A 13,975-nucleotide genomic window follows, 5' to 3' on the forward strand; every position below is an offset into this window, starting at 1 on the left:
ACACGCGGGAAAAAGAAGGGCGCGTGACCCAGCGGGCCCACGAACAGCTCCCCAGCCCTCCACCAGTGAAAAACAAGAAAGCACCCGAATTAATAAATAACAGCGCCAAAAAGCGAAAAAGCAAAAAGGCATCAACAAACACAACCAGAAAAACGAAAGGATACCCAGGAGGACAAGGCCTCCGGACTCTGTACATCAGTCCCCAGTCTTCCAGTCCTCAGTTCGAATCCAACTTCTCTGCCTGGACGAAGGCCCAGGCATCCTTCGGGGAATCAAAGTAAAGCTGGCGATCTTTGTAAGTGACCCAGAGGCGAGCCGGCAGTAACAGGCCAAACTTCACCCCCTTGTGAAGCACTGCCTTCGCCCGATAAAAACCAGCCCTTCTCTTTGCCACCTCCGTGCTCCAATCCTGATAAATCCTGATCTTTGCATTCTCCCACTTGCTGCTCCTCTCCTTCACCCATCTCAGCACACACTCACGGTCAACGAAGCGGTGAAAACGGACCAGCACCGCCATAGGCGGCTCGTTCAGCTTGGGCTTCCTCAACAGCACTCGATGGGCACCCTCCAGCTCCAAGGGTCCCTGGAACGACCCCGCGCCCATTAACGAGTTCAACATCATGGCCACATAGGCCCCCCAAGTCCGAACCTTCCAGCCCCTCCGGGAGGGCCAGGATCCGCAAGTTCTTCCGACGGAAGCGGTTCTCCATCTCCTCCATCCTCGCTAGCCATTTCTTCTGGAACGCCTTATGTGACTCCACCTTCACTGCCAGGCCTAGGAGTTCGTCCTCGCTCTCCGAGGCCTTTTGCTGTAGCTCTCGGATCTCTGCACCCTGAGCCGTCTGAGTCGCCATGAGTTTGTCCAGCGAGGCCTTAAGCAGTTCCAAAAGCTCTCTGAAGCAGCGCTGAAGCTGCTCCTACGCCCACTGCTGCCGATTCCCCGCCCGCCGCCATCTTGTTTCTCCTGCCTCACACCTTTCTCTGCTCCAAAGCCGATTTTTTAACCGCTGCGCTCCTTATCCAGTCCATCCACCGGCAGATAAGCGCAGTGGATGTGTTCCCACACCAGGAAAAGTTCAGCCAGCACCGCGACGGGCCCTTAAAAGAGCCCAAAAGACCGGAAATAGCGGGAGCTACCGAACGTGCGGCTTAGCTCCACATCACCGCAACCGGAAGTCCTGCTTTTCAATATCAACACCGAGGGAAGGAGAGAGCTTGGAAACCATGCCATTTTGATCAGTAACTAACCATTTTAAATACTTGGAGATACAAGTAACTCGAGACTGGGCTCAGATCCGTAAATTAAATGTTACAAGCCTAACAGCAAGGATTTAGGAAAACGTACAAAGGTGGGATAGTCTGCCCCTATCGCTTGCAGGGCGAATGCAAATTTTTATTTCTAAAGCTTTTTTTAATGGGGGTGGAAAGATTGATTCGTTTATATGGGCTGGTAAGTTTCCTAGGATTCATAAATTGTTGCTTCAGAGGGAGCAACAATTGGGCGGCTAGCCCTGACAAATCTTAGGCACTATTACTGGGTAGTGAACGATGAGAAGGTTCAATGCTGGAGTATGGAACCAGACACGGTGTGGGTGCAGAAGGCGGAAGGGGCATGTAAAGGGCCGGGGCTGTGGGCATTGGCTTCTTCCATTGATGCCTCGGAAATACTCAACGAGCCCGGTTATAGTGTCAACAATGAAGATATGGAAGCAGTTTAGCAAACATTTTAAATTAGGGCAGGGTCAAGACCAATACCAGTCCGAGAAAACCATCTGTTTAAGCTTGCAACAATAGATGCTGGGTTTCAAGACTGGGAGGAAAAAGGTGATCACGTTGAAAGACTTGTTCTTGAAGATCAGTTTATAACATTTGAAGAATTGAGGGAGAAACGTGAGCTCCCAAGGAGGGAGGCCTTCAGATATAACACAGAAATGGACTTTCATAAAGGAGATCTTCCCTACATTTCCAATGTTGCCCTCTTCTTTGCTGGAGGAGGTATTGATGGTGTTGGAGATAGGAGGGAGTTACATTTGCTATTTATAGATAAATCATGGAAGGAAGATCAGAATCCCTGGATAAGGTTATGACCAAATGGGTGAGGAATTGGGGAGATGTTCTAAGGAGGGCATTTGTGCTAAATTTTACAGAGGATAAATGCATTGACCTCATGCGCAAGGTCGGCACTAATACAATTGAAGGTAATTCACAGAACATATTTGACAAGATCGAGAATAAGTTGCATGTTTTAAGGGGTTGGGACAGATGCAGGAGGGGGCCAGCCAATCATGTACTCGGGTTTTGGTCGTGCCTGAAACTGAGGAAATTCTGAAACCCTCCTTTAGCACGTTGGCAGTGTTACAGTTGAACAAGAGCCCAGGCCCCTGGGGGGAATATATGGAGTGTCGGACTTGCCGGAGCTCCAGACAGGGGCAGGTGGGTGGCAAGGAGGTGGATCTTATTGGGGTGGAGGTCAGTTGCTCCACCCTGTGCCTCAGTATGGCTGGAAGACTTAATGGAGTTTCTAAGTCTAGAGAAGGTTAAATTTAGTTTAAGAGGGAATGTGGAGGAGTTTGATAAGAGATGGTGTTTGTTCATACCTCACTTGAAGGAATTAAGTCAGCAGCTTAATGGGGGGGTAGTCAATTAATGAATTGTTTTCAGGTTGAGGAAGGGATTGTTAAATGTTAGTTAAATATGTGTAATGTAATTTATGTTGAAAACATTTTGAAAAAGCTAATAAAAATATGTATTTTAATCAACGTTTTCATTTTATACATTATACATTAAGAACAAAACCACACAGCATAAAAGCCACTACCCCCCCCCCCCCCCCGCCAGCCCCCACCCACCCACTCAGACCCCTTCAAAAAACACACCTAACCCATCACTTAGCAACTAACAGCAACTAGCTCTTTGAATAAACAGTTGCCATCGGTAAAATCTCTCAATTGCTCCCCTCACTATGTACTTGGTTTTCTCGAGGTATAGGAACTCCATCATATCTCCCAGCCACACTAAGACACTGGGCGGAGAAGCTGACCTCCACCCCATCAGGACCCGCCTCCAGGCAATCAGTGAGGCAACGGCCAGGACATCGGCCCCCGTCCCCGTGCCACTAAGGGACATTGTAAGAAGTCTTACAACACCAGGTTAAAGTCCAACATGTTCGTTTCAAACATTAGCTTTCGGAGCACTGCTCCTTCCTCAGGTGAATGTTCACCTGAGGAAGGAGCAGTGCTCCGAAAGCTAGTGTTTGAAATGAACATGTTGGACTTTAACCTGGTGTTGTAAGACTTCTTACTGTGCTCACCCCAGCCCAATGCTGGCATTTCAACATCATGACTAAGGCACATTAACCAGCTTAATTTTCATAATCGCCGCCATGGTGCTAAAGAAGGAGACCTAAAAGCTTGGGAACTGACCAGAACATATCACATAGTTGGCTGAACCCCCTGCACAGTGCTCGCACTGGTCCTCCTCCCCTGCAAAGAACTAATTCACCTGGACCTAGTCAGATGAGCCCTGTACACTACTTTAAGTTATATTAAATCAAGCCTCGCAAAGATGTGGAGTCCACCCTCTGCACATCATCCAACACCGGCCTCCAACATAATTTGTCCATAGATACCAGAAATGCTCCCTTTCTCTGAACTTGCGAGCGAAAGAATCCTCCCCATTAGGGAGATTGGCAGCGCCACAGGGAAAGTCAAGATCTTATTTGAAAAATTCCAAACTTGTCAGTATCTGAACGAGTCAGGTCGCGAGAGCCCAAATTTCTCCGCTAGTTCCTCTGAACTGGCAAACCGCAACTTCAGGAACAGGTCCCCCATTCTTTCCAATACCTTCCCTTCCCACCCCTAAAATGTGGCATCCAACTCGCAGGCTCAAACATGATTCGCACAGATCAGAGCCAGCTTCGATACAGCCCCCAATTGAAAATGCTGTCGAAATTGCCTCCATAACTTCCTGGTGGAGAAAACCACCGGATCTGCCAAATATTTCACCAGTGAGAACAGGAGCGAGGTTGTCACTCGTGGCCTCAACCCAGACCCTCTACACGACTTTGATTCTATCCGCACCCAAGCAGCTCCCGGATCCCTACACCATCCCAACACCTTCTCCGCATTCGCCGCACAATAGTAATACATCAGGCTCAGCAATTCTAAGCCCCCTTTGAAGGACAGTTCGTCGAATTCTCATGGTCTTGCCAGCCCATTTAAAGGATGAGATCAATTTATCGACTCCCTCAAAAAAGGATTTAGGAATAAAAGTAGTTGAGTGCAGTTGTTTCCAGTTTCCCTTCTGGGATTTTAACAACTCGACATTTACCATCAGCTGTGTCCTTAACAGGGCGGCACGATGGCACAGTGGTAGTACTGCAGTCTCACGGCACAGAGGTCCCAGGTTCAATCCCGGCCCTGGGTCACTGTCCGTGTGGAGTTTGCACATTATCTCCGTGTTTGCATGGGTTTCGCCCCCACAACCCAGAGATGTGCAGGGTAGGTGGATTGGCCATGCTAAATTACCCCTTAATTGGAAAAAATGAATTGGGTACTCTAAAAAATTTTTTAAAGCTGTGTCCTTAACAGTATTAAGGGATATGAAACCACGGTGGGTAACTGTAGAGTTGAAGTAGAGTAGCCCTATTCTGAACAGCAGAATAAGCTCAAGGGACTGAATAGCAATCTTCTTTTGCCAATATTCCCTTTAAGTTTGTGTTGTTATGCACAGCCCGTTTTCTTACACTTTGTGGTCCATTTTTGATTGTTCAGTAGCCGTCACATGGGCTCATCTTAAAGGGAACACGGGTTGTGTGCAAACTGTGTATTGCGTGCAAAGTTTTGGATTACTATGCAATGCGCACCCTGTGCAGTTTAAAGGGGAACATACCTGTTGCCACATGTCTATATGACAATCAGCAGGAAACGTATACATAATTTAATATAATAGTGTCGCTGCTGTTTCACTAAATGGAGGAAGATCAGTTTAGAGAGCACGAGAGAGTCTGGGCCCCAAGTTAATTGTTATATTTGAAATTTGGCATAAGCTATTTTCCTGTTGCAACCTGCACAAATCCTATTGGGTAGGGACAATTGGTTACTCCATGGATCTTGGGGAATATGAACTCCCTCAATAAAGGCAATCGTTAACCTTTTCTGTTGTATAAATAAAAATGGCCAGTTAGGTACTGGCTAGATAGAAAACCAGCAGCGAACGACTGGTGCTGTGTAAATATTAAGTGTAAATAAAGTTTTGTTTGACACAAACTTGTGTTGGACTCTTTGTGGCACTCACAAAATTTCCATTAGTCATATGTCCGACAAGGGGATCTCTGTGCCCCAAATCAAAACCAGTGACCTTGCTTGCTAAATTCCTATCCCATTTTGGATGGTGCTCCTTATTCAAAGCTAAGATATAGGGGGCCTGGACTCCAGAAGTTAAATTATTTGAGATTACACAAACCAGGATTGTAATGTCTAGAACTTAAATGGTTAAGAGGTGATTTGATTCAGGTTTTCAAGATTTTAAGCGGATCAGATACGGCAGGTGGAGATAAATTATTTCTGCTATTTGTGGAATCTAGGACTAGAGGGCAAACTTAGATTCAGCCCTTTCAGGGGTAAAATCAGGAAACAGTTTGACACGGACACACACAGACACACACAAAGGGTAACTGAAATTTTGAACATTTTCACAAATGGCAACAATGCAAAATTTGTTCCTTTTGAAACACAAAATGATAGCCTTTGTTCGCCAAAATGTATTAAAGTGTGTGTACGGAGTTAGGTTGCTGATAAGACAGGATCTTATTGAATGGTGGAACAAGGTCAAGGGGCTAAATGGTGTTATCGTGATCTATTTGGTGTGCAGCTTTCATTGTCACTGCTGACTGCAAAATCCAGTCAGCTGCAGCTACTTTTCTATATAAACTCTGTTTAAAAAATCTAATTTGGTCATTCTTAGCCTATTTGGTGTGAAATTCAGCATATGAGCAAAAATTAATTCAAACTTTGAAACAAATACAGAAAGGAAATAATGAGAGAAAAGGCTCTCCAGACCAGTTAATACATCACATATTGAAACACATTCCCACAGACTGACTACCGGCTACTCACAGTAATTATCCAGCGCATCAACACCAATATTCAGAGTTCGAAAGGTAATTTGACGTGTCAATTCCATTCCTTTCACATACAGATCTAGTGAGACCAATCATGGCTTCTAAGCAAATTGATCAATTTCTTCATGGTACGAACTGAAAGGTGGAACTGGTTGGCAATTTAGCAGTTCTTCACAAAGTTGTTTCGCTTCACAACAGCAGTAGAAATTTAATAGTGCAAATCCAGAGAAAGGAGGGTGTATGTTTTTACTTCAGATAAACTGAGCTAGACTGCCTATTCCAGGTTGGGTACTGGTACAAAAACCAGAGAGCACCTTTCACAGCTTCAGGATGTTAAAAAGTGCTTTACAGCCAATCAAGTGCACAACAAGATTCCACAAACAGCAATGAGATAATTAACAAGCAGCTTTAATGATATTACTTGGCATTACTGGGTAGAACAGCCCTGCTTTTCTTCAGTATAGAGGCCTTGGAATCTTCTATATTCGCCTGAAGTGGCAAGGGCCCTCAATTTAACATCTAATCTGAACAACAGCAACTCAGACAACCCAGCACTGTCTGAATCGGGTGTCCATTTGGATTTTGTGCTTAAGTCTCTGGAATGGGACTTGAACCCTTAACCCATTGACAAGCTGACATCTCCCCAAATTTATACCGTGTCTAAAATAGTGTTGAAGCCGAAATGTAATTAATTATCAAATCATAATCCATTCTGTGTAAAATTGGTGTGCGTGGAACTGATGGCCGATAATTTACAACAGTGATGCCCCTGTTAGTTGGATCACTGCCTTTCAAGTTACACCTATAGTATCTCAGGCACGAATATGTTTTATAAGCTTCAGGTTACATACAGTTTGACTAGTGATGTACAAACACCCCTCCCTCCCCCGTGAAAATTGGAAATATATTGCCGTTCCTTCACTGTTGCTGGGGCAAAATCCTGAAACTCTCTCCCTCATAGCACAGTGGATGTATCTACACCTGAAGGTCTTTAGCTATTCAAGAAGGCAACTCATCACACCTTCTAAAGGGGAACTGGGGATGGGCAATAAATGCTGCCTAACCTATGCTCACATCCCGTAAATTAATAAAAAAACTTGAGAATATGGGGATTACTACTCGACTGTAAGTCCTTCGCTTCTTCTGCTATGAAAAATCTACATACATGCATACACACACACACCATGCGGGCTTGTTTTTTTTCCTTTTTTAATGTTAAACATAGTAAGAGGGGTTTTTTTTCAATCTGGTATCTTCACTTTCTAAGTGCCAAAACAATACCAGTTGTTTTTTCTGTTCCAGTACAAACTGATTTATCATTGCTGAATACTGTACATTTCAACTGATCTGTAATTTGGTACAAGAATATTTATGTTCTCTCTTTTTAAATACCTGTAGTGTTCAGCAAATGAGATGTACAATAATGCCATGCCAGGACAAAGCATTTTTAACAAACTATCACAGAGTTTATCACAAACTTACAGTTACTGACATAGACAGGAAATAACCAATGCCCAAAATATGTGCACAATATATTTTATCTTCACCAAACCATTACAATCAAACAGAATGTCTAAAAATAACAAAGAGTTTCAGGAGACACTTGAGTGCCTGGAAACTAAGATAAACAGGAATGTTGATATGTTCAATTACTTTGGACTGCCCACTTCTATATCCCTGAAGTACAGAATGGCAGTGAGTATATTTTACAAGGGGGTTGATACGCGGCTCAGCTAGTTTGAAAAAGTATCTTCATCTGATGGGCCGCATTTATTTATTGCACAACAATAAAGAAATGGAGAGAATGGGCTTCACTGCAAGTCATCTGACTTTCCCCTCAAGGTGATTTTGGTTTGTTTATTAGGAGCTAAGGTGGCAGTGTGAACCCCCCAGAGCCACCTCAGTACAAGAACTGGAGCAACATGTAGAATAAATTAAATTGCTTTGCCTAATATTGCTGTACATTCATTAAGGCTGCAGAACTGGTCCCAGACAGAAAGCTTCTCAACAAATGGAACTAAAACAGAGTACGGCTTGGAAGTATAAAGTGGACATTCTTCTCACAGCAAAAAACTGCCAAAAAGACAATTTGCTCTACTTAATGTAAGACCACTTACAACACATGGGAAACTGCTACTTTTTGAGGCATTGTGTGGCTTTAACTGTGTAAGGCCGTGTGGGTTTCACAGCAGCAAAAATGGAACAGGAACCAACTTCCGTATAAAAGCACAAGGTACCCAAATGGAACTGAAACATGTTTAATCGGTAGCGGTCCTCTTCCAAAAGGTCTGCAATTAAGGAAGAGGTAAACACTAGCCAAACAGGTCTTTCAGGTCGTTGTTAGCAGAGCTGCTGGGCGGTTTTGAGTTCGTTGGCAAGCTCGGCTGTGTGAAGTCCTGGGGTGACATGAATGGGTTAGCCTGTAGTGGGGTCATAGAGAAGGTAGGCTGCCCCATCACACTGGGATGAGCCCCTCCCATCGGATTGTTTGTGGCTGCTGAGCCTTGGGCTGGGCCAAACTGCTTAAGCCACTGGTTCTGAGCTGCTGGCGGCATCGGCACTGGTTGGGACATTTGATTCAAGGTGACTTTGTTGTTCTTCTGAGGGCCCAGCAGGTTGTCCAAAGCCGACAGATCCACAGCTTTACCTGGTTGCGAAATGGGCCCGGGCCCAGGCTGGCCCAGTGTGCCCATGCCAGAGAACGTTGGCAAGTTGGTCGCTGATGACATGGGCAGTCTGCTGATGCCAGTGGTAACTCGGCTGCCATAGAAGTTTTGCCCCGTGCCAGCCATGGTCATGCTGTTGCCATACGTAGGTTGAAACGCCATGGAAGTGTTGAACCCCATGCCGTTGCTCATGCTCCCCAAAGCACTCATGCCAGTGCTGGAACTGGTGAATCCAATATTGCTGTTGATTGGGGTAGGTGAGGAGAACCCACTCGAGGAGATAGTCTGCGCAGGACCTGTCTTGGATGCACCAATGGAAAATGAGTTCACGGAGGACATGTTTTCTAACAAACGACTTGTCAGGTCTTTGGTCTGTGAACAAAAGAAAAAGAAAAAGAAAAGGGAAGACGTGTTCAAAAGCACTTCAAAATAGCAACTGGTGTCCAAGGCAGCTTCCTATAGTTTCATATTCACAGATTATAGAATGGTCCAGCATAAGAGGCCATTCAGGTCAGGATCATGTGATGCCTCTTAGAAAGTGCCAATTCCCTTTTATTTTATCTCCATGTGAGCTTCAAATTAATTTTGCCGAATTAATTTTATTAGGGAAGCCAGGGAAACAATAACAGATGCTCATGAGGGCCATTTTCAAATCACCACTAGATACAGGCGAGGTCAAAGAGGATTAGAGGTCTGCGACCATTATTTAAAAAGAGTACAGGGGATGGGCCAGAAAAATTACAGGCCAATCAGTCTGACTTCTGGCAAATTATTGCAAACAATTCTGAGAATAGCAGTAAAGGTTCGCATTGGGGGAAGACAAATTTTACAAAGCTGAGATGTAAGCTGGCAGAGGGACTGGAAACAGCTATTGGAAGCAAAAACTGCGTCAAATCAGTGGGAGGCATTCAAGGTGATATTCTACGGGCACTGTGTAGACATGTTCCCACAAAGAAAAAGGTTGGTCTGCCAAATCTAGAGCCCTCTGGTTATCCAGAAACATTCAGGACAAGATAAAGCAGAAAAAGAAAGCTTATGACAGAGACTGTAGAAAGCCGAAAGGAGTATAGAAAGTACAGGGGTGAAGTAAAAATGGAAATTAGGAAAGCAAAGAGGATAGGAAAAAATATTAGTAAGGTAAAATCAAGAAAATTCTAAGATGTTTTACAAATTTAGGGGCCTCACGGTAGCATGGTGGTTAGCATCAATGCTTCACAGCTCCAGGGTCCCAGGTTCGATTCCCGGCTGGGTCACTGTCTGTGTGGAGTCTGCACGTCCTCCCCGTGTGTGCGTGGGTTTCCTCCGGGTGCTCCGGTTTCCTCCCACAGTCCAAAGATGTGCGGGTTAGGTGGATTGGCCATGCTAAATTGCCCATAGTGTAAGGTTAATGGGGGGATTGTTGGGTTACGGGTATACGGGTTACGTGGGTTTAAGTAGGGTGATCATTGTTCGGCACAACATCGAGGGCCGAAGGGCCTGTTCTGTGCTGTACTGTTCTATGTTCTATGTTCTAAATACATTAAGAGCAAGAGAACAACCAAGGAAAAGGTAGGGCCTATGAGAGATGTACCTGGTAACTTGTGTTGATGCAGAATTTGTGGGCAGGGTTCTCAATGAATACTTTGGCCAGGATTTTCCCCTACCCAGCGGGGCGGGAGGTCCCGGCGTGTCGGAGTGGCGTGAACCATGAAGCCAAGCCCTCACATTGAGGGGTTAGGCCCGCGCCGGAGTGGTTTCCACTCCGCCGGCTGGCATGAACGGCCTTTGGCACCACGCCAGCTGGGGCCGAAAGAACTTCGCCAGCCGGCGTAAGTCCGCACATGCGCCAGCGGCTGCTGACGTCATACCGGCGCATGCGCAGGGAAGGGGGTCTCTTCTGCCTCTGCCATGGTGAAGGCCATGGCGGGGGCGGAAGAAAAAGAGTGCCCCCACGGCACATGCCCGCCCGCCGATCGGTGGGCCCCGATCGCTCGCCAGGCCACTGTGGGGACACCCCCCGGGGTCAGATCCCCCCACGCTCCTCCCCCAGGACCCCGGAGCCCGCCCGCGCCGCCAATCCTGCCGGTAAGAGAGGTGGTTTAAACCACGCCGGCGGGAAAGGCCTGTCAGCCGCAGGACTTCGGCCCATCTAAGGCTGGAGAATCGCCATGGGGGACCCGCCGGCCGGCGCGATTCCCGCCCCCGCCGAATCTCAGGGGCGGAAAATTCGGGACACGGCGGGGCAGGATTGACGCTGGCCCCGGGCAATTCTCCGGCCCCCAGGGGGGTCGGAGAATTCCGCCCTTTGTCTCTGTCTTCACTAGGGAGAGGGATGATGCAGACATTCTAATTAAAGAGGAAGAGGGTGAAATACTTGATTAGAGAGTGGAAGAATTGAAGGGACTGGCATCCTTGAAGGTAGATAAATCACCAGGATCAGATGGATTGTATCACAGGCTGTTGAAGGAAGTCAAGGAGGAAACAGCAGATATTCAGAGGATAATTTTTCAAACCTCACTAGATACAAACGAGATCTCAAGACGATTGGAGGTCTTGAATGTTGTACCATTTTTTGAAAAGGATGTGAGGGATGGGCCAGAAAATTATAGGCCAGTCAGTCTGACTTCAGTGATGGGCAAATTATTGGAAACAATTGAGACAGGAAAAACTCACTTAGAAAGGCATAAATTGATCAGAAATAGGCAGCATGGTTGTGTTATGGGAAGATTGTGTCTTACTAACTTGATAGACTTTTTTCAGGAAGTAACAAGGAGGTATGATAATAGCAGTACAGTGGATGTTGTCCACATGGTCAGAAAGGTGAGGCCTCATGGGGTATGAGGGAAGGTGGTAGGTTGGATCCAAAATTGGCTCAGTGGTAGGAAAAAGGTAATGGTCGGTGGATGTTTTTGCAAATGGTAGATGGTTTCCAGTGGTGTTCCACAGAGCTCAGTGTTGGGGCCCTTGCTGTTTGTTGTATAAATATTAATAGTTAGGCTTAGGCCAGAATTTAACATTACTGTCAGGTATCCGCCTGACCCGGAAACGTGTAAAATTCTGCAAGACTACATTGGGCACATATTCCCAATGTCATTGCACAATATTTTGTTTGGTGGGCGCGAGTTGCAAGTGCGCCCGCCAAAAATCAAGAAGCCAATTTAAATCAAACAGCAATTGACTGGGATTTTAGGTTGCCTGTCTGTCTTTATGGTTGGTGGGCAGGCCGATTGGGAAGGCGGTCTTTACATTTTAGCTGCAACCTTGATCCAGGGGGGGGATGAAAATCAGGGCTCAAGTAAAATTAACTTGTGCCTGGGACTGAGTATGCTGCCCAGACACTTGTGGCATAGTGGCTCTGCTGATAATTAGTTTTACAAGTCAGCTCAGACAGCTCCACGCTGGCTGTACCTGAGTGGGCACATTGGAAGCTCAAGTTCGCACCTTCCTTTTTCTCGGCACCGCCCTTCTCACGTCCTCCCAGCAGCTCTTTCCCTTTCACAGAGCCCGTTTCACCCTGGATGGCGGTTAACTGGCCAGCCGAGGTAATATTGCGCAATAACGCAATCTCAAGTGGGAGTGGGTTTCATCCTCTCCCGCCCGTGCTGTCTGCGGATGGATCTCAAACTTAAATTTAGGCCTTAAGTATGGGTAGCAGGATTGGTAAATTTATAGATTACACAAAAATTGAGTGGGCAGAGAAGTGGCATTCAATTCGGAAAAGTGTGAGGTAATGCATTTGGGGAGAGCAAACAAAGCAATGGAATACTCAATAAGTGGGAGGATATTGTGAAGAGTTGAGATAGTGAGAGGCCTTTGAGTACATGACCTTGGATCCTTGAAGGTGGATAAGTTAGTCAAGAAAGCATAGGAAATGCTTTCCTTTATTGGGCAAGGTACGGAATATAAAGCAGGAATGCAATAATAGAACTGTATAACACTGGTTAAGCCACAGCTAAAATTTTGTGTACAGTTCTGGTCACTACATTGCAGGAAGGACATAATTGCTCTGGAGAGGTTGCAGAGGAGTGTTGCCAGGGCTTAAAAATTGTAGCTATGAGGAGAGATTGAATAAGTTAGTTTCCTCGGCCAGGGATTTATCTAATAGAGGTGTACAAAATTGAGGGGCCTTGACTGGAAAGACTTGTTTCCCCCAGCTGAGGGGTCAATTACCAAGGGCCTTAGATTTAAGCTGATTGGTAGAAATATTAGAGAGGACACGAGGAAAAACCTTTTCACCTAGAGGGTGGTGAGCATCTAGACTTCACTGCATAAATTGATGGGTGAGGCTGAAACACTCAAATCATTTAGCAGGTACCAGGATCTGCATCTGAAGTGCTGTAACCTGCAAGGCTAGGGACCAGGTGTTGGAAAGTGGTATTAAAATGAGTGGCTAGTTTCTGCTTTCTCTTTTATGGCCGGCACAGACACGATAGGCTGAATGGCCTCTTTCTGTACCATACCTTTTCTATAGTTCCAATGATAACCATTTATTGAACAGTTACCTGCTAGATATTGCTTCAATAACCTGGGAAGCTATGGGGTATTGCACACCAGCTGCCCGTGTTCCCAAGCAAAGGAAATGAACTGGGTGTAGACGGGGCTAATAATGCGTTTCCCTGTTCCTTGTGATCTCCAACAAACAACCCAATGGAACATTAAAATATGGAGCAAGAAAAACAAAAACATTCAGCCCATCACAACAGACAACAAATCTGTACTGTTAATCATAGAACCTTCGAGCAAAAGGATGTAATTCAGCCTATGTTGGCTCTTTGAAAGATCTATCCAATTTGTCCCACTCGCCCTGCTTTTTCCTCACAGCTCTGTCCATTTTTCCTTTTCAGGAATTTATTTGGTTCCTTTTGATTCTGCTTCCATCACTTTCCAAATTGGAACAAATATTCATCTCGCCTCTAGTTCCTTCACCAATAATCTTGAATCTTCCAATGAAAAGTTTCTCCTCAGTTACTCGACATCAAAGCCAATCATGATTTTGTACACCTGTATTTAATCTCTGTTACCCTGCTCTGTTCCAAAGGTAACATAATCCCAGTTTCTTCACATAATTGAAATCCCTCATCCCTAGTACCACACAATCTAGTAAATCTCCTCTACACCCTTAATATCCTTCCTGACATGCACCATACCCATCAGCCTCTCCCTCTTCAGGAGAGGATTGCCAATTGTGAGTCCAAAAACAAAGTTGTAA

At 45.6% G+C, this 13,975-nt stretch overlaps 1 protein-coding gene across 2 annotated transcripts in view; it reads right to left on the reverse strand.

Moving 5' to 3' along the window:
* Nucleotides 1-7,408: 7,408 nt before the first annotated feature.
* The window catches only part of scyl2 (SCY1 like pseudokinase 2), a 101,949-nt gene continuing 95,382 nt past the window's right edge, over nucleotides 7,409-13,975 (reverse strand). For both annotated transcript variants that reach the window (XM_038780195.1, XM_038780194.1), the window contains one exon: nucleotides 7,409-9,159. In XM_038780195.1, coding sequence (XP_038636123.1) covers nucleotides 8,434-9,159 — 726 coding nt within the window. In that variant the 3' untranslated portion in view covers nucleotides 7,409-8,433. The remainder of the gene's footprint in view (nucleotides 9,160-13,975) is intronic.

The sequence above is a fragment of the Scyliorhinus canicula genome, chromosome 20 (assembly GCF_902713615.1).
Source record: "Scyliorhinus canicula chromosome 20, sScyCan1.1, whole genome shotgun sequence".
NCBI lineage: Eukaryota > Metazoa > Chordata > Chondrichthyes > Carcharhiniformes > Scyliorhinidae > Scyliorhinus > Scyliorhinus canicula.